Here is a 21,675-nt window from a genome sequence, read left to right on the forward strand (position 1 = left end):
ATAATAATAATGGATTGCATTTATATAGCACTTTTCTAGGCACCCAAAGCGCTTTACAATACCACTATTCATTCACTCTCACATTCATACACTGGTGGAGGCAAGCTACAGTTGTAGCCACAGCTGCCCTGGGGCAGACTGACAGAAGCGAGGCTGCCATATCGCGCCATCGACCCCTCTGGCCAACACCAGTAGGCAAGTAGGGTAAAGTGTCTTGCCCAGGGACACAACGACCAGGACAGAGAGCCCAGGGATCGAACCGGCGACCATCCGGTTACAGATGTGATCCCCAACCCCCTGAGCCACGGTCATTATTTTATAATGATAAAAATAATAACTCGTCTAGTTGCAAAGAGAAAAATGTTGTACTTTTTAGTCTTTCCAGAAGCTGATGCTGTATGTCTAAGACCATGTCTGTAATATGGTGGCTCAGAGTTTCGTTTGAGAGTGGGATGGTCAGTAGCTTGTTTGCAGCAGCCTCTCCTATCAGCTTATGACACATATACAGTATACAGCAACGGGTAAAATCAGTTCAGTGCTTCGTTGGGTAGCATTAGTCCACACTTTGCACACTGGGCTCTCAGGTCCGCCTCGTTTCCTCCGTTCACAAACACATACTTCAGGAAGTCAGGGTTAAACTTGCACAAAAATGTTGCCTTGTGGACGGGGGGTTGTCACTTTTATGTTCATTTTTGCATTTTAAGAACTTCTCCATATATTTTGCTATTTATAAACAGCGGGCAGACTGTCTTCTTCTGGTTGCTTATTGAGGCTGATTAAACAACCCCCAACAAGTGGTGGGAAGCTGCATTGGAAGTGAAATTATTTTTAATGGACAGGGACACAGGTGTAAAATACCTTTTTTTTTTCCAGCCCTCAAAGTGTGGCTCATGGCCCAGTGGTTAAGAATCACAGACTTATGTGATGCAGTATCAGTTTATACTGTAAATAACTACAAGAGGGTGGACAGGGTATGCTTTGACACATTTGTGAATCATTCAGAAAAACTGAGAAAAAGGTTGATGAAAGATTGATATTTATTCTGGTTCTTTTTTCCCCCCTCAAAAAACAAAAAGAAAGCAAACAAACGAAAACAACAAAAAACAATTCAAATTCAGAAGGATTTCCATAAGAGTAATGGGAGTAAAGACTATTCAGAGACTTATTTCAATGACTTTAAGCATTGAAAAATGCCTTAGTGGAATAAAATAAACTTCTGGCTATAATATTATGAATACGGCTGAAAAACTGTAATGAAGAAGGTCAAATGTTTTTGTCAAATTTTTATAACTTATATTAACAACTGAACCTAAACAAAAATGATGGCATTTTAGGATACTCATACTGATAGGTTTGTAGCTTGAACCTATTCGCTGGAAAGTTGAAGACAATATAATTACACAGCAAGCAAGACACGAAGTAGGCAAAGTTCATATTCCTCGTGCACGGGAGAGAACCGGACAAACGCCGTTCCTTCGCTTGACCCCAGTTGCTCTCTCTGCTCCCCCGTAACACTGCTCTTTTATTGAGGTTACATGAATATGCATAGGTTCATTAACATATGACGTCTATATACAAACAAAGAGTACCTTTCCTGTGCGTTGTGTAAGTGTGTGTGTGAGTGTGTGGGGTCAGAGTGTGACCCCATAAATGACTTCCCTTAACCTGCTGGTCTGGAAAATCCAACAATCCATCTATATGTAAAAAGCACTTAGACTAAAACTGACATAGCTACATTAATCCTACCGTAAAACATTAAAACAAGGTACGACCTCTTCCCATGCTCCCAGGATGTAGGTGTGCATTCCTGGAATGCACACCAAGCCTTTGCAGCCTGCTAAAGATCACACATCCTATCACTACACAATTGATTATACACCTCTAAGCATATATGGTTAAATCTTTCTAAGCATAAATGACAATCAACAATACAAAACCTAACACATGCTAAAAAAAAAAGAAAAGAAAATAATATTTCCTGAAATGTAGAATTTATTACAAAGATAAATTGGGTGTAACATTTTAAGACAAGCTTTTAGAAATAATGTGATAATATATTTTTAATACAAAATATACTCAGTTCTTTTGTGGGGAAGGAGTTAGTGCCTCAAATGGCACCGAGTACTTGGAAAGACCTGCATAACAACAAAAATGGCTGTTAGGTGTGACAGAGGTCAAATTCTGTTAACAACACACAATGTTGTCAAAATATCACAACAGATTCTGCTAATACTACTGCCAAAACAATGTTTATGTAATATTTTTTGTGAAGAATAAACATAGATGACAAGTCAGAAATGTTGTTGGGAGCAAGAAATGTACAATTAAAGAGCATGACAAGAAGTATGAATGTGTCCTTGAAAAAAAACTTTTACAAATAAATCTATGACTATTGGTGTTTCTTATACACAAATCCATCTAATCCTAATTCCGATATTGTTTTCAAGAAAAACACCCTCTGCTGTGGCTCTAATGTATGAAAACCTGTCAAAAACACATATATGAGTGTGAAAAGTTGAGATGAAAAACTACTTTTAATCTCATAATCAGACAATTAATTCCACAGTGAAAAGAACTCCTGAAATTGAGGGAAAAGATGGACACAATGTAGAGGGATAAAACTAGTCATGTAGCTACAGGACGGAGATGGAGCTACTTACCCTAACTGACCAATCCTGTCTCAAAGTTTACAAGATCAATTTTAGGATTCATTAGATTATAGTACTAAACATTTTAGAAGTATTTGTAGGTAAATACAATTACAATTTTAATTGTAATTTTAGATAAAATACATTGATATTCCATTTAATTACAGGGGAATTACGCATTAGTCGTGGGCTGTATTATAAAGTGTTGCCATGTTTTTATCTTCTGTGTTAAGTAGACTGATTTTACATGTACTGAAATGTGTTATATAAATGTCATTAGCATCTGAATGAGCCATAACTAAACTCATGAATAAAAACATTAAAATAGATTTGAAATATATGTAGAGTGATGTAATGTAAATCTCTTTCAGTTTTTCCTCAAACTGCTCTGTCAGCCTCAAGATTTGAATCATTAAAGATACAGACATTCTCAAAATCAAAGTCAAATGTCACCAAACAACTTTTAAATAGACCAAACAAAAACAACTGAAAATGATTGAGACATTGATTGGTATTGACATTGGTGTTTTGGTTTCTGTTCTATATTTCTTAGCTTGTGTATTCCTTTGCCCCTGATGTCACTCTGACCCTTGTACTGTGTTCCTCCTGTTCTTGGTCAGAGTTATCCGTGTTCAGTCTGTGGATTTCCTGTTTTACTTTGAAGGTTCATATCTTATGTCAGTGTTTCTAGTTTCGCTTCCTCTGTCTCGTTTAGTCTAATTTCTCCCGGCTGTGTTCCCACCTGTTCCTCGTTTCCTCATTTGCCTACCAGTGTATTTTAGTCCCTATCAGTTAGTTCTTGTTGTCGCATTGTTAACGTCAGTTCACCCTCGTGCTGTGTCGATCTCCTTGTGTTTCCCGTGAGTTTATGTTTTTTCCCAGTTCAGTTTAGTTTCCTTTGTAAGCTTGTTTTCCTGTGCCAGCAAATAAAGCTGAGATAAAAGCTTTTGAGTTCATCCCTTGAGTCTGAGTCCTGCATTTTGGGTCCACCACTCCTGCTTGCCTGCCTGCCACACAGCCAAACATGACAAAAACAGAAAAAGAGGTTTAACAAAGAGCGATAACAAATGGAAACTTTGGTTTCCATTGGTTCCATTAAGGACAATTGTTTTAATTTAAAACATTTAATGTAATACTGATGATGACATTTAAGGACTTACCAAGTGATGTTTCATCATCTGGAGTGGCTGCAAGTTGATCATAATATTTCTTCACCATCTCAAGCTCTGTTGAAACATCTGAAAAACAAAACATTTTTTAATTGTTTCCCACCACAGTAACAGTGTCACTCAGTAATTTTTAAGTTAATTAAAAAATAGATAGACAAATAGGTAAACAGACTGTGCTATCAGGTGCAAGGCTGTAAAGATAAAGAGAAAAGGAAGAAAGCATTATCAAATGTAATTACAGCAAACTGTCCTGTTTACCTGGGAGTGAGCTCCCATCAGTTTTAAATGAACGTTCAATGGATTCCGTCATAATTTTCTCCAGAATCTCCAGGATGTTTACCTATTTTAGAAATTGTAATTACTTATCACAGATCAAAATGTGTTAAAGTCAAATACAATTACATTTAGAAGTTTCTCAAACTGGATTAAAAATATAAATTGAACATACATTTTTGTCTAAGTCTATTCCAGCTAAACATAGAAAAAGCCTTTGGGTGAATTATAACAAAATATGGTAATCATATGACAAACCTTCAAACTGTGCAACTTCTCCAACATGGTATTTTTTGCCTGCTCAAACATGTCCTTATTTGAGTTCACGTGGTCCTTAATAGTCTCTCTCATGTTGTACAGCGTGCCTTCTCCTTCAAATTCTGCAGCCTCTACAATAAGACAGAAAGCTCCAATTAGATTTCTCTTTCTGAATAATGATAAATATGTGTTTTAGTGCCAAGTTGTGAATCTCTGATTTTATCTCTTACTGCAGTAGCCTTCTTCCATAATGTCTTCAATTGTCTCTGTCAGACTGCTGTAGACTTTTTTCTTCTGTTTCCGCATCGTTCTGTTCAGTTTTGCCTTAATTTTTTCTTCCTTAGACACAAAACATGAAATAGGATGAAAATCACTTTAAATCATATAAAGTCATAAAACATTTTTTTTTTTACTGTCCATTAGTTTAGACAGGAAAGTTTCATCTCTTACCTCTGTCCTGAGAAACCTGAACTGCAGTTCAGCATTTTTGTACTTTTCAATCAGAGAATCAGTGTTAAGAGAAAATTCATTGATGACTCCATTGAATGCTCCACGTTCTGAGTCATTTCTAAAACATGTAAACATTGTGGTTATTAATGGCAGAATTGGCAAGTTTATATGTTATAAATTATCTTGAATAATATTATGTGACTGTTTAGAACTTGTCTTTTCTTACGGGAAGGTCTTTCTGAATTCTTCATCAATGCTGTCAGTCAGACATGAAGCTAACTTCATGTTAAGGTTAATTAGGGTCCCTTTCTTTGGTTTGTGGACGCCACCATTCTCAACGACACACTTCAGTACCTTGTGAAAAGCACCACCCTTCTTTCCCTAAAACAAAAAAGAAAACAGAATTATTTAAATACACTCAACAAAAATATAAACGCAACACCTTTGTTACTGCTCCCATTCCCCATGGGATGGACGTAGAGACCTAAAATTCATTCCAGATACACAATATAACCATCCCTCCCAAACAGTGGTCACAAATCAGTCCAAATGTGTGGTAGTGGGCACATCTGCTATATTGAGATAATCCATCCCACCTCACAGGTGTGCCACATCAGGATGCTGATCTGACATCATGAGTAGTGCACAGGTGTACCTCAGACAGACAACAAAAGGCCACCCTGGAATGTGCAGTTTTGTCTCACAGCAAAATGCCACAGATGCCACAAGCAATGAGGGAGCGTGCAATTGGCATGCTGACAGCAGGAATGTCAACCAGATCTGTCGCCCGTGCATTGAATGTTCATTTCTCAACCATAAGCCGTCTCCACAGGCGTTTCAGGGAATATGGCAGCACATCCAACCGGCCTCACAACCGCAGACCTCGTGTAACCACACCAGCCCAGGACCTCCACATCCAGCAGGTTCACCTCCAAGATCGTCTGAGACCAGCCACCCAGACAGCTGCTGGAACAATTGGTTTGCACAACCAAACAATTTCTGCACAAACTGTCAGAAACCGTCTCAGGGACGCTCAACTGCATGCCCGTCGTCCTCATCGGGGTCTTGACCTGACTCCAGCTCGTCGCCGTAACAGACTTGTGTGGGCAAATGCTCACATTCGATGGCGTCTGGCACGTTGGAGAGGTGTGCGCTTCACGGATGAATCATGGTTCATATTGTTCAGGGCAGATGGCAGCTGAGAATGTCCCAGTTCTTGCATGGCCAGCATACTCACCGGACATGTCACCCATTGAGCATGTTCGGGATGTGCTTGACCGGCGTATACGACAGCGTGTACCAGTTCCCACGAATATCCAACAACCTCGCACAGCCATTGAAGTGGAGTGGACCAACATTCCACAGGCCACAATTGACAATCTGATAGACTCCATGCGACGATGTGTTGCACTGCATGAGGCAAATGGTGGTCACACCAGATACTAACCGGTTCTGGGTCCCCAGACCCCCAATAGCGCAAAAAGCTGCACATTCCAGGGTGGCCTTTTGTTGTGGGCAGTCTGAGGTACACCTGTGCACTACTCATGATGTCAGATCAGCATCATGATGTGGCACACCTGTGAGGTGGGATGGATTATCTCAATATAGCAGATGTGCCCACTACCACACATTTGGACTGATTTGTTTGGGAGGGATGGTTATATTGTGTATCTGGAATGAATTTTAGGTCTCTACGTCCATCCCATGGGGAATGGGAGCAGTAACAAAGGTGTTGCGTTTATATTTTTGTTGAGTGTACATATTACTGTTAAATCTGTAAATTTTTTGTAACTATATTTAAAATACATACACGATACAAGAAGTTCTTGAGTTTTTCTCCATATGAACCTTTGGATTTCTCAACGCCATCATTAAGACATTTTTCAAAAGCCATTATGGTCTCTTCCATTTCTTTTCGGACATTTTCAAGTTGGAAGTTCATGATTCTCTCAAGTTCTGCAAACACCTCGCCTTTTTTACTATCCTGAAAAATATTTGAAGTAATAAAACCATAAAAACTACTTGTCGTTTCTTATAGGTTCTTGAATTCAGTTGGTTTTAAAAATCACTTTTCTGTAATAAGAACCTGAGAAGCTAAATATAACAGCAAAAATGCATGAGATAAGTAATAACCCATAAATTATTTTTTTTAAAAACTAAATAAGAAACACAAAGACAATTGAGAAATCCCAAAATGTAAGACAATGTTGTTGTATATCTTTTACTTGACCTTACCACTCCTCTGGAGTTGGCTCCTTGAATCAAAGCAAGAATCCCATAAGCTCCACTCACATAGTTTACTGTCTCTGAGTGACAGTCATTGAGCTCTTGCAAAAATCTCTGAAGTTTGGTTATTTCTGTTAAGAAGAAATTTCAGTGCCACAGTTTGACATTACATATTTTAATTCAAACTAAACGTTTTTTTCTTTCAGTCAGAGCAAACTAAAACAACATGTGCATCAAGACTTCACCTACCAGTTTCTTTTGGACTTAGATACTTCCCTTTTAGGAACTCTCTGGAGCTCACTGTGAACACTTTGAAACTGTCATCAGTGAAGTGTTTCTGGGGGGAAAATGATTTAATTTTAAAGCATCCTTACAACTGTGGAGAGTCTGTATTATTTTCTGTAAGCCTATAAAACTCACCTTAATCTTGGTTCGCTTGTTGAATGCTTTCTTTACTCCATCCTTGGCTTGAATGTTTCTTTTAACTATTCGATCATGGACATCAGCTGATGAACTACATGAAATTTGCATATATGTACTGTTACCATCATCACTATTATTATCACCATCATTAATTTGGGGCAGGCTGGGTGGTTTTGATTTACTCTTGAGTTATGTCCACATGTCCACGGGTATTTTTGAAAACTGAGATTTTTTGTCTTCGTTTAAAAAAACCCCAATCCACATGTGCAGTTTAAAAAATATATCTCTGTTCACATGTAAACGCAAACACAAAGTAAAACGCTGTCAAGAACATGCCAAATCCTAACCTTCTTGGGAGGGAACAGGTAAACACAAAACCTTAAGTACTTCTGAAAAGTTTTGGTTTTTCTGAAAAGGCAACTACTTTTGTGTTACTTTTCAAGTGCCATTTTCAAACGCTTTCATTATTTGAATAATGTTAATAACTAAAGACAGTATTTTGGATTTTGCCTCACTGGTTTATTCAAATAAGAACGAAACTGACAATCAGTGTTGGTCAAGTTACTTGAAAAAAGTAATCAGTAACTAATTACTGATTACTTCCCCCAAAAAGTAATCCCATTACTTTACTGATTACTTATTTTCTAAAGTAATTAATTACTTAGTTACTTTTTATAAACACAATTTACAACCTGAAGAGGTGATAAAGCGATAGATCTCTCAGCCCAATTCTACTTTTTCTGCATAATCCATCATACAAAATGTAATCAAATGGAAAAGTCCTTTTTTAAAACTTGTTTTATTCGTTTTAACTATTTAACTTTATGCATCAAGCAAAAATTTAATTAAATTTTATATGCAACATTCTCTGACTGGAAGAAAACACAGCAGAAAATAAATAAAGTCAAAGACTAGCGCTCCTGTTGCTCTATTTTCACCTGTAAAGCAGGAGTAGGGTAGGCGGAGGTTTCCCCTGGTGCAGGTGTGCCGCAGCGGTCAGTGGAAGAATCCGCGAGTTTCTCTGTGAATTTCCCATTATGTCGTAGCGGACTTGGTGCTTGCTTGGAAGTTTAGGGGGTTTTTTCGCTGTAAAAAGAAGTTTTCTTCCCATGCACAACGGACACTAATGTTTTTGTCACTTTTTATGGAATCAAACTCAAAGGTCAGTACTTCCACGCTTTAAACGCTGCACGCTCATACTCTCTCCCACACTCGATATATTATCCATTGTTGATCTGCACACAGAACGTCGTCGATCTGTCACGAACGTCGCACTCGCTTATGTCACTGTCATGAGACATTCTCGCAAAAAAAAAAATCACGGTTTTAGTAACGCAGTAATGCAGCGTTCCTACGGGAAAGTAACGGTAATCTAATTACTGTTTTTGCAACAGTAATCCCTTACTTTACTCGTTACTTGAAAAAAGTAACGCGTTACTACATTAGTCTGAGTGATTCAAAATCATAAGTCACAGCGCTGTGAAATATGGCTGGTGTAGACTCACAATTTAGGAATAGACAAGATGCATACAGCATACAAATATTTAATTTAAAAAAATTAAATTTATTCAAAAACAACGACGTGTTGGCATCGGGATTTGGCTTCTGTTTAATGTAGAAGCCACGTCCGAAGTTCACTCTAGGGGTGTCCAAATTCATAGACTGCATCCTCCTGAGGACCCGGCCTTCGCGGTCTACATGGGCCGGGTCCTCAGGAGGCCGGGTAGGCCAGAAGTGAGCAACTGTGAAATTGGACGATCTAGCCTTCAATTTTGCGTCACCAGCTGTCTCGGAGTTTAATAAACTCAGTCGTCTGCTCCTTGCTATCTAAAATATAACAGGACACTGGCATAAATTCTCGATCATCTCACACTTCTGTTTAATCAGTTTTCTGTTTGACGTTTATTCAGCTGTGTAAAAACCCTGGAAGAACCCACCCAAGGGATTAATAAAGTTTTATTTAATCTACTATAATCTAATAATTTTAATCTCAGCCAAAATGATTTACACAAACAAATAAAACACTGAAAAAAGCCAAACAATAACATTTTCAGTTATCTAAGTGACTTTATTTGATGAGATCATGTTTAACCTGATTAGCGAAAGACCGCGGGAGGTTTGAAAACAATGTGCCAGGAGTTTGCTGTTCTCGAGCTATCGAGCTCCTGGGTAACAGACGTATCCGAAAAAGTCGGAGCACTTTTGCAAATATGTGATGTTTTGATAAACTGCCGCCATTGTTGGAAACTGGAATTGTCTTGGCCGCGCTATGAATTCTGGGATATGGTGGGCCACGAAGGATACACCCAACCCATCCTTCAAATCTGGGGAAATGAGGGACGCATTCGTTGGCCGCATTCGTAGGGAGTCTACGAATTTGGACAGCCCTCATTGCGTTGCTGTGATGTAATCGGCCAAGAAATGCGGCCTCAGCAGGATGCAGCCCATGAATTTGGACACCTCTTCTGACTCCTGTCTTTCAAAATGGAGGGACAGTAACTGCGGGTGTATATGTAAGCGTCTAAAAACTGCAGATAGTAAGATTAACAGCAACAGTATACTGTGTAAATCCACCATTGTAGAAATTCATTTCATCTAAACAATATTTTGGTGTACAGCATGATGTCAAAACGTTGCGTGACGAAATCTCTGTATTCGAGTTAAACACAGAAACGGAGTTTTCAAAAATATCCACGCTGGCACGAGTTAAAAAAAAAAATCTCAGTTATTAGTGATACAAAACACAGTTTACGTGCGGACAAAAAGCCCAAACGCATTGGAAAAGCTGCGTTTTCAAAAATACCCATGTAGGTGTGGACGTAGCTTTGGTCTTCAGGTGGAAATGTGGGAGGCTCCCTTTCTGACAAAGCTGAGCTTTCCCTGGCTGTTGCACACCTGTAACTCATGGTCATCGCCTAAATTGTGTTTAAAGACTGGCTGTGGCACTGCTTCTCTGCCACCTTAGGGTGTTGCTCTCCACTAATTCACCAGTTCATTTTATATATTTCTTTCATTGTAAATAAACCTATTAAATGTCATATTAGTTGTGCAAGTCTGCCTTGCGGATCCAGTTTATAATGATATGACTTTATTTATTTAATGTATTTATTTTGACTGTTAAAAAAAGCCAAACAAACTCGCAAATATGGGAGACTGGTAGCATTTATTCTAAAGCACTTGGAGAAAGGCCAGCATGTTTATTTGGATCGTGATGTCACCACACGCTGACATGCTCACATACAAATGGTTTTTTTTGTCACAGCAACTATTTTAACTTTGTTGCTGAAGGACAGTGTAATGGCACTTTTGCTTTACAATGTAAAATTGTTGAATTACTCGACTGTAAGGACCAGGATATGCACGATTTCCTATAATCTCATAGATTATGTGCAACATACATTAAAGCTGCCACGATGTCAGTTTCATCTCTTTCTCCTCCTGCTCTGCTGTTATTGCTCACCCTCTTCTCTCTTGCTGTCCCTCTACCACTGCCTTTCCCACTCTCCTCTATTCCCCTCCCTCTCTGTGTATTACTCAGTCCACCATCTTCAGTAAACTTTATAAAATTGTATCTGCCTCTCAGACTCCTTTTGACCCAAATGTTCTGTATTAATTACAACAAAGGCTCAACCAAGTGCTTCATTTTTTCTCTAGCCTGCATTGATCTTACATGAAAACACCTTGTAGTTGCTCAGCATTCAAAATGTACTTACAGATCATCAGAATCATCAAGAAGATCAGACTTGGTGCAGATAAAGTGAATTTGCTGACATTCGCCACCATTTCCAATGAGGCCATGTGCACTTTTTAGAATCTCCCAGGCCTCTTTCTCTGATGCTGCCCGAGTAATTTCAGCCACAATCCACACAGTAGAACAATCTCCAACAATCTGAAAAAAATTATAGCACGTCAATTATAAATAATTAATACAAAAGATGTTAAAACAACACCAGAAAAACAACAAGAAGTTGATGTGAAAAATTACTTGTCTCCACATTTCGCTCCTGCTCTTGCAATTGCCATTTCCAGGAAGGTCCACAAGTGTGACATGCTGGAGAAAAGGATTGTTTGGCACCCTGACAGTCACACACTTCACTAGCGGCCAAAACCACTTTTTTCCTTCATTGCCTTCTCCTTGTTTTGAATCACTTCTTGTGTACTTGACAAATTGTGCAGAAAGTTCATTAGCCTGCAATAAATAGTAAAAGCAGTGCAGTTTAATTTCAGTCCTCACAGAATGTGCTTTATAGAAATCATTAAAAAGTCAGTGACATAAAAAAGGTTAAGTAATTAGTGTTAAGTTTTAGATTTAAATGATCAGATTGTGTCATGTACAAGCTTCCCCTTGTGTTATATTGGACCAAAAAAAACATCAATCAAATCCAAAATGAAAATAGATTTTTAGGATTTATTTAATTTTTATTCTCTATTTAAATCATGCTATGAACACTCTTGTTCTCAACAGCCAGTATTACTATTAGCAGAAACTACTTCATGTCGGCATTTTGCACAGTTGTCCACTTTAACTGACTGTCAGACACTGATTTACTTTGTGGCCACTTTGATTCAGTCTTTGCTGAATTTGCTCAGCAGTGAATTTCTACGGAGCAATTTAAAGTGTAAGAGTAGGTTAAAATAGGGAACTGATCACTGTTGTGTAAAGACGTAAAGGTTCTGACTGCGATTTAAGAAGAAGAAGAAGAAGAAGAAAATCATGCTCTACAAAACCAGACCTGGACCAGTCTTGGGTCTTGTTAACCACAGTTATTACAAGAAGAGATTTTTTTCTGGAAATGTGATCATCTAAAGATCATTGTGGGATCTCAGTAAGATCTGTTTCGATCAGTGGATCTGTTTTCAGTGTTTTGTTTTTTGGACTTTTGACTCTATGCTGCATTCTGTTTTCAGAAGTGAACTTTGTTTCTAGCTCTTAGTCTTTTGTTAATTTTTTCAGTTCCCTTTTGTGTTTAGGTTGTGCTAGTTTCACCTGTGTGCCCTTCCCAGCATTGCCACTGGGTAATCTATCATGGCTGTCTGTTATAGTAGTAATATGATGTTATTACGTGCTACGTCGTCTCACTCACAGCATGACTATTATGTAATTTCTTCTGCTCCTTCTGTATTACTAGCAGTTGGTAACCCATTTAATTAGAGCAGGTAGTTATGGGATCTCAGCATAATCTGATAATTTGGTCAGTTTCCTTTTGTGTCCAGGTTGTCCTAGTTTCACCTGTGTGCATTTCCCAGCATCCCCAGTGTGTAGTCTATCATGGCTGTCTGTTATAGTAGTAATATGAGTTTGTCTTACTGATTCACATGTCAAAATCTTTCGCCTGGATTGGAGAAATTCTGGAATTTCTCTGAAATATTTGTTCTCCATGAGGTTTTCAAAGGACCTTATCCAGTCTTCTCCATACAGTGCTGTCAGCTTTTCAACAGCATCATGATAATCATCGTCTTCCTTTTCCTGATTTTTATTATTGCCAAGAAGCTGATGCTGAAATGACCACAACTCATCGTTCCACTCCTACAAAAATAGATGACAAGCAATTTATTGAGGTATGTACCCAACCTTAAACCGCAAGAACTGGACTCTAACACATGTTATAGGTTTAAGTAAAAATCAGACTTTCAGAACTCATTTTACCTCCTTTGTGATGAACTCAATTTCTGCTTCATACTTTGTGCTACGTGTGTTGGCTTCCACTTTGATCATGACTGAGGTGCAGGCATTGATGAGTCCTGAGGGTAAAAGATTCTTCTCTTTGATGATGGCATTTATCAAAGAGCTCTTTCCAGCCCCAGTTTTACCAAAGACGCCAACCAGCTCCCTCTTGTCTGTCTCCAAATCACTGATCTTTTTCCTGTTGAACAAGATTTTAAATATGGGTTAAACGATTCAGTCATGAAAACATTTTTAAACATGCTTTAAAAGTGAGAGTTTAAAAGAGAGTTATAATCATGGTAGTGATTTTTCAATGAATCATTACTAGTTTTATACACTGGTTCCACAAATTGTTTATTATATGTTGTTTTATTTTACTACTGAATTATTTCAGCATCTATAATTGTACTGCTGTATGTCAGCAGTTTGTGTCATACAATCTGACACAAGAAAGGAAAGAACCAAAAGGATTCATGTTCAGGCAGCACGGTGGCATGATGTTTAGCACTGTTGTCTCACACCAACATCTGGCTTGGGAACTTTTTATTTTGAGTTTATCTCCATGTTTGCCTCGGTTCTCTCCCGGTACTCTGTCTTTCTCCAACAGTCCAAAGACGTGCAATTAGTACTGATTCTAAATCCTCATCAATGTAGTTACTCATTCCTGTGACTGTTTCTTGGTATAACCAGTGTGACTTCCATAAAGTGTGTTTGGACTGAATTATTTTAATTGTTGCGTTCATGTGAATATACTGCTCATTTTTGTGTGAGTCAAGACTCTTGAAAAGGGACCATCTTCTCCGTGTGACTCAATTACACATAACTAGCAGCTTCTGAGGATGTTTTACAGATATTTTCTGCATTTTTGCTTTCTTTAAAAACAAACTCTCTGTGATTTGTTTGTGAAACTGTCACGTGATCAGGAGTGGAACCAGGCCCATACATTACAAAATATTAAAAAAACATAATACTCACTTCAAGAAAGCACTGAGTTTGTCTTGGTCATTTAGTCTGGCATGTACAAATGTCATGATGCTTTTCACATCAGACAGTATGATTGATTCTGTGGACAAAAAAGTAAAGAAGTATTTATAAGGAATTATAGACTAGAATAAACAGAAAATGTAAAATCTCATGTTAAAAAAACAAACAAAGCAAACCTGTGTGAATTAGAGTATATCAGGACCATAATGTGACCACTTACCAATTAACCCTAATATACCATGCATCATGTGACTGTTACATTTTGACAAAAGCCCAAAGAAAAAGTAATTTCTAGTAGGGCTGGGTATCGTCACTGATTTCTAGAATCGATTCAATTCCGATTCACAAGGTCCCGAATCGATTCGATCCACGATTCGATTTAATTCGATTCGATTCAATTCGATTTGAATCTGGGAAATTTTGACAGTCAGAAATATTATAATTCAGATCATTACATTTACATATTTTTGTATCTATAAAAAGGAAGCTGACACTCGCAAGACTTTATCAAAGGTGTGAGCGCCACAGCAGATGCCTTTGTGTCAAAGTAGCTGAAGATAAAACACAGAAAAACATGAAGGTGATTTTCCTGGCCTAGATTTTATAAAAATATTCTGCAGTACATAAAAACCAAAGAAAACCATTAATCAGCACATGAACATTACCTCTGAAAAAGTTTACATTTGTTCAGTATTGAACAGCAGAAATTAGGTTTTCTTTTCGGAAGTATATAAAACAAAACAAAAAAGTAGGCCGACAGCGCTGTAAACAACGGTAGACTTGTGCCTAACAAGCAAGCGAATAATGAAGTACAGAGAGAGAGCGAGAGAGAGCTGTGCATCATGGTGGAAGCAAAACAGTAAAAGTCAGAGTGAATTCATGACGATGTTTATGTGAAGCGTTTGGATCTTCTTTTGCTGCTGGTTCGGTCAATATTGTTTGGAGAGACATCAAACTAACAGCTTTATGATCAGCGCAAAAAGGGCGTGAACACAAAGCGCGGACCCGCCGACAGATCAGAATCAGCAAGCTGTCGGCTTTCAGCCCCGACTGTGAGAAAGGCGACATCTAACTGATTCTGATCTGCGGGTTGCGCTGTGTGTTTAAGTCTTTGTGCAGAATCCCTGTACCTGCTCTCATTTACTGTCTTAACTGTTTGGTGGTTGTTGAAAGTTTGTGAGATTTACGTTATCCAAGCCAGAATTGATTTTAATCGATGAATCAATTATAAAAACCCACCCCTAAATTCTAGCATCAAAGATGTTGGACAAATTGTGCTGCACAGAGGTTTAACCCTTAAACTGTGACACTGTTTAGTAAGAAACGTAAATACCTTCAAATCCTGGCATAGACAGACGTTGTCGCTTAGCTGGTGACTGCAACCTGTCACTTTGAAGGTCTGATTTTCTCTTTCCTGATTGGATAAAAACAACAACAAAAAATAAGAAAAGAAAAACGTGTTTCTCTCAGTAAATCTATTCTTAGTAAAGTTATGTAGATTGCAAAAAATATTAGTGCCTTTAAAACAGAATAATATGAGATGCAATAAATACGATGCGTGTGTCTCACCTGTATCACTTGTGGATGGCAAGACCTGAGGATGAATATGAGTTATACAGGAAATTATTACTATTTGCATTGGTATTGTTCTTTAACAGCATTTAAAGGACACTAACATATAAGTTTTACAATCAACAAACTTAAATGCAGTTATTTTTTATTAACCAGCAGACTGATGAAAAATAAATTACAATAACCTTCTTCTTACTAAATATCAGTGATCCGACGAGACAGTTGTTTTACATAATTAAGTCCCAGTCCCAATGGAGCTTTACTTTGTCTCAGGCAGTTGGCTCATATGTCTGAAATTCAGTATAACCCTTACCTGAACCACATCAGCTGCTTCTTCATGCTCCTGTTCACACTGCAGATAAAAAGTGCAAAGCAGTGTTTAATATTAACCTCTTAAACATGTATTAAAATTGTATTTGTCGTATGGACATTCAATCTGAAGGAAAAAACAGTTTTAAACTGACTTGAAAAGTAATGACTGTTTCCTGATTTGAGTTTTGTTCTTCCTGCCACAATCAAAACAACTCAAATTATATTAGTTAAGAATTAATAAAATTACTCTACAAATAACTACTGCCAGTGAGATGCTGTCAAACACCAGTGGGTCGCTGGTGTTCGCTCTCTGCGGTAAACTATCACTTCTTGTTCCAACACACAGTGATGCTTTTATGTAGCTTATCTGCGTAGCCAATTTAATTAAAAACTTAGAACTTATTTCAAGGTGTAATCTTCACACACTCTGTGTATTCACTCTGTGTATTCACTCACTGTGTCTTCAGTGGTTCACTAGCTTAGCTTGGCCATAGCCAACTCATTAGAGGCATGGCCTTTTCACCTGTCCCTCCTGCACTTTCCTGCTCATTGTGTCAGATGTTTAGTTACTCCTCAGCCTCCTTCAGCAATAATGATACTTGCAAAAAATGTAGCCTATCGGCAGCTCTGGAGGCCAGGATCACAGAATTGTAGACTCTGTTTCACACCCTTAAAAATCCCATAGCTATCCAGGCCTCTTTAGCCCGTGCAGCTAAAGGTAGCTTCCCAGAGGTTAGCTCCCTCTGGCAGATTGTCCTGAGCAGTCGGGGAAACAAGATGACTGGGTGATGATGAGGAGGAAGCATAGTATTAAACAGATGCCCCGGGCACATTGCTAACCCATTCATGTCTCTAACTGTTTTTCTCCAAATTGATGAGACACTGCTTACCTTAATGGGAGGTCACTAAAATTAATACTGTATGCCTAAAGGCAAAAGAAAGGAGTTTTACTTTGTCTCAGGCAGTTGGCTCATATGTCTGAAGTTCAGTATAATTCTTACCTGAACCAAATCAGCTGCTTCTTTATGCTCCTTTTCATGCTGCAGATAAAAAGTGCAAAGCCAAATATAATGAGGACTTAAACATGTACTAATTTTTTTTATTTCTCGTATAGATACAGATAGATATAGATAAAGATAGAAAATCTCAAGGCAACAAAATAGTTTGTAACTTTGTGTTTTGTTTTTCCTGTACAATCAAAACATTGTAAATCCATATTAGTAAACATTTAACAAAAATTACACTGCATAATATTACTGCCAGCACATTTTTCAATATCCAGATAATTCTAACAAAAATTCAGCGCTGTACACTAAAATAACAATGATTGTTTAAAAAAAATGTAATTACCTTTAACAGCTTGAGGTTCTTCTTGAATCTCATTCTTGGTCCAGCTTTTGTGATCAAATTCTCAATTTCTCGATCATCAAGCTCACAAATAATTCCTGCGTCAATTTCTTGATCTGTAATTAAAAATAAAGTTGCAGAGATCAAGATTATTCTTAACTTGTTTCAGGAATACTAAATAAATGAAAAAGCTATGGGCACAGATCTGAGCTGTTTTACAGTTTACAGATCTAATCAGGATCAATATCTGTACCCATCACAGATTCACGTTAATACTTTACCTTTAAATTTCTCCACCCACTCACTTAGCCCCCATTCAACCAGTTTGGTTCTTACGAAATCATCCATGACCAAGAAATGAAACTGTAAGATAAAATGCAATATTTAACCAGACAATACTGCTTTAAAGATTAGATATTGTGACAAACGTCTCCATTAATGCAATCAGAGACACTGATATTAAATTCAGATTAAAAGTTCAAACTCACATTTTGTTGAAAGTAATGCTGGAAAAGGCTGCTGAGGGAGATGTGAAGTAAGCAGTGAGACACAAACAGGGAACAGGCGGGAAGAAAGAAATCGAGCAAAAAGCAAAGTCCACAAACTGGAACTGTGTGGCTCAGACTGCACAATTGCAACTGCATCTATACATAAAATAGAAATGTAAATCCAACATGAGTAAAGTGAGCGCAGGGAAAAGCAGAACTGAGAAAAGCAGGAAGTAGAGATATGTTTGCTCAGCGTAGATGGGAGTGGCTGGCAGACAGGTAACAACCTGCCTCGGAGAAAGTGGATTTTTGTTGTTGTTTAAAATAAATCAAAGGGATTAAAGTTTTCAAATATTATAGGTTAAAACAAGACAAAAACACAGTTTTATGTATACTTAAAGTACACAGGAAGTCAAAACATTAAAAAAAGAAGAAAAAACACTTTCAGCGGTTCCCTTTTTCAGAAGAGCTCATAACAACAGACAGCTTCATATGTTAGTAATTTGTGCAGCTAATCAGGATCAAAGCAGGGATCTTTCACTTCTCGGGCAAACAGAAAATATCTATATTATGGAGCCACTAACGTTAGGCAAAGTTGCCTTACTAAATTAAGGTACTTAGATTAAAAATATCACCATAGTTTTTATTATATGCTGCCACATGTTGGCTATGTACGAATAACAAAGGTGTGAGACAATGTTGGGTGAACACTTTGTAAAAAATTCTTAATTCTTACTATTCCAGTCAGTCCAATTCAGTTCAATTCAATTTCATTTGTAGAGCCCCAAATCACGACAACAGTTGCCTCAGGGCTCTTGGTATTGTAAGGTAGTGTCAGGGCTCTGTGTGCGGGCAGGCGGAGATGAGGATCCAAATGCAGGACTCGGAAAACAGAATGCAACTCAAAACCTCAGCTTTATTGCTGGCACGAAAACAAAACATGACGTGAACACTGAGAACAAAAACACACAGGCATAATCTGAGGGTATGACGTGACACTGAGCAAGGGCAAACACAGGGCTAATATACACAGGGAAGTAATCAGGGAATGGAAAACAGGAGGGAGACACAGCTGGGAGAGATAGGGGCTAACGAGACAGGGGGAGTGAAGCTGGACACACTGACTTAAGACACAAACCTTCAAAATAAAACAGGAAACAACAAAAGGACGCAGATTGAGAAACACGGACTTTACACGGGCAGAACTAAACCTAAACCAGAATAAGCTGGAACATACTAAATAATCATCATCATCATTATAATCATCATCATACAATAGATCAAGAAAATAACCAAAAATACAAAATCAAACCAAAACATGAAATCTCAAAATACTGGGTCAAAACTGACCCAGAACCGTGACAGGTAGACCCTACAACAATACATACAGAGAAAAACCCAACAATCTTATGACCCTCTATGAGTAAATAGAGATAGTGTCTGTCTCCCGAATCCAAACTGGAAGCTGGTTCCACACAAGAGGGGCCTGAAAACTGAAGGCTCTCCCTCCCATTCTACTTTAAATACTCTAGGAACAACAAGTAAGCTTGCAGTGGGAGAGCAAAGTGCTCTAATAGTGCTCTAATATGGTACTACAAGGTCATTAAGATAAGATGGGGCCTGATTATTTAAGACCTTGTATGTGAGGAGCAGGATTTTGAATTCAATTCTGGACTTAACAGGAAGCCAATGAAGGGAAGCCAAAACAGGAGAAATATGCTCTCTCTTTCTAGTCCCTGTCAGGACTCTGGCTGGAGCGTTTTGGATTAACTGAAGGCTTTTTGGGGAGTTTTTAGGACATCCTGATAATAATGAATTACAGTAGTCGAGCCTGGAAGTAATAAATGCATGAACTAGTTTTTCAGCGTCACTCTGAGACAGGATATTTCTAGTTTTAGAGATGTTGCACAAATGGAAGAACGCAGTCCTACATATTTGTTTAATATGTGCATTGAAAGACATATCCTGGTCAAAAATGACTCCAAGGTTCCTCACAGTGTTACTGGAGGCCAAGGCAATGCCATCCAGAGTAAAAATCTGGTTAGATACCATATTTCTTAGATATTCAGGGCTGAATCTAACAACCTCAGTTTTATCACAAATCTTTACTACCATCTTTAATCCTCACAAATACTAAGAAAAATATAAATTGTCAATGTTATCTGTCAAAGTTGACAGCCCAGCAACACACAACAAATAACATGCAACTGTTAAGTTTGACTTGCTGAATTATGCAGAGTGATAAAACTGAGCTTATGACCACTGTAATGAATGACTGAAGCTTTTCCCAAACTTCTCAATGTGAAATTTTACAGAGAGGGAGAGAAACAACAGAATGGGATTCACAGAGCAAACCACATTTGGTAAGACGAAGGAAGGGGGTGTAACACATGTCCAAATTGTTAAATCATCTTCAGGCCTGGATGAGCCCATCCTCCTTTCTCTCATTCCTCCCAAAATCAGTCTTAGGAATCTACATTAGAGTAGGTTAATTACATAAGTCGAATTCAAGGGCTTTTATTAAGCAATGATTATTATTAGTTGATTTTTCCTTTGCTCCTGCTAAATTTCTTTAATTTAATATTCTGCGTTCAAAAAGTCTTAATTGTAGACATTGGTCTTTTAACCCTTTGTGAAACAGTAAATGTAAAGGTTATAAAAGGTAACTTTGGCCATAAAAGTTCATTATTATAGAATCATAGAAGAGAGATGCTGATAAGAAATGTGACTGGAGGATTGTATTTGACCTGTAAGGCCACTTAGACAAGAAACCTTTCTGATGAAGCAGGATCCACAATCATTTGACTTCTGGTTGATAAATGGTTTGTGGTTCAGTCTTTACAGTTCATAGATAATTTTGCTCTTTGTTACAAGCTACCGTGGGACTGCAAAGTACTTTTTGGCAGGTAGCTTAGTTGTAGGGTCAGAAAAAAAACACAAGAACAAGGTTTGAAAAACCATGTTTCCATCTTACAACTATAGAATCAATACAGAATAGAAACAATAGAAAACAATATGATATAATAACTAAAGTAGAAAGTGAGACATATTTTTGCTGCTGCTTTATTACTTATGACAACCAAAGAAACCATTGTATTACAGTAAATTAATATTTAGGTTAGAAATGTAAGTAAAATGGTATACATAAGACATGTGCTATATAGAAAACTGGGAAGAATCTGAATATCACAGTATCCCTGTGGTTTAAAGCACTAAAATTAACAATCTGTAACATTGTAGTTCTACTGCTGTATAATTTTCTGTATAACTAGGGTCTACAAATAATGAACAAATACAACAAAATGGAGAAAATAGATATATCAAAACATCTTTGCACAAAGTGCTGCCCTTTTGGTTTAGACCCTCACAATTAAAACCTTAAAAACTCTGGGAGGAATTCATGCTTAAAAATCTTCATCTATCCATTTTCTTCTGCTTATCCAATTCGGGGTTGCTGGAGCCTTTCCCAGTTGTCAGGCGAGAGGCAGAGTACACCCTGAACAGGTTCCTAAGGTTATTCCACTCAAATAAAACTAAAGTAAAAACTAAGACTAGATATGAATATTTTAGTTAAACAAAATAAAAACAACAAGCAACAGAAATGATTAAATGACCTCATTTGAAATACAAATCAGAGGAAATAGTTTTAGTTTCAGTATTTGTTAGTTTGGTAAAAATGTTATTACAATGTGCCTGACATGGTATTGATGGATGTGTTTGAGACACTGGACATGTAACAAGACAAGTGGGTCAACTGTTTTCAAAAAGTGAAACATTTCTATTGTTTCCACTGGTTTTCCTAAATTTTGTCTCTGATATTTCCACTAAATACAACAATAATTAATAATTAAAAAAAAAAA

The 21,675-nt window shown here is 37.6% G+C and overlaps 1 protein-coding gene across 1 annotated transcript; it reads right to left on the minus strand.

Annotated features, from left to right (window-relative positions):
• Window positions 1–1,061: 1,061 nt before the first annotated feature.
• Window positions 1,062–18,037, minus strand: LOC146711383 (nuclear GTPase SLIP-GC-like). Its single transcript, XM_085454218.1, has 23 exons — window positions 17,816–18,037; window positions 17,609–17,690; window positions 17,331–17,443; window positions 16,982–17,020; window positions 15,982–16,020; window positions 15,666–15,690; window positions 15,430–15,510; window positions 14,088–14,175; window positions 13,095–13,311; window positions 12,756–12,974; window positions 11,433–11,636; window positions 11,161–11,336; window positions 7,445–7,538; window positions 7,274–7,361; window positions 7,034–7,155; window positions 6,609–6,782; window positions 5,025–5,179; window positions 4,799–4,916; window positions 4,579–4,687; window positions 4,349–4,479; window positions 4,076–4,157; window positions 3,809–3,886; window positions 1,062–3,655 (listed from the first exon to the last, which is right to left on the minus strand). The coding sequence occupies exons 1-23, from the start codon at window positions 17,969–17,971 to the stop codon at window positions 3,537–3,539; spliced, it is 2,709 nt and encodes a 902-aa protein (XP_085310344.1). The 5' UTR covers window positions 17,972–18,037; the 3' UTR covers window positions 1,062–3,536.
• Window positions 18,038–21,675: the final 3,638 nt, after the last annotated feature.

The sequence above is a fragment of the Copadichromis virginalis genome, linkage group LG4 (genome assembly GCF_057382275.1).
Source record: "Copadichromis virginalis isolate Kocher_CV1m ecotype Utaka linkage group LG4, C_Virginalis_male_GT1.1, whole genome shotgun sequence".
NCBI classification, from domain to species: Eukaryota; Metazoa; Chordata; class Actinopteri; order Cichliformes; family Cichlidae; genus Copadichromis; species Copadichromis virginalis.

Excerpts from the sequence above, each read along its gene's own strand:
- LOC146711383 (XM_085454218.1), bottom strand. The coding sequence starts at position 17,971 with ATGCAGTTGCAATTGTGCAGTCTGAGCCACACAGTTCCAGTTTGTGGA. Across the intron at positions 11,337-11,432 it reads GGAGCGAAATGTGGAGACAA|ATTGTTGGAGATTGTTCTAC; the intron begins GTAATTTTTCAC and ends AATTTTTTTCAG. Across the intron at positions 4,688-4,798 it reads TCAGGTTTCTCAGGACAGAG|GAAGAAAAAATTAAGGCAAA; the intron begins GTAAGAGATGAA and ends TTTGTGTCTAAG.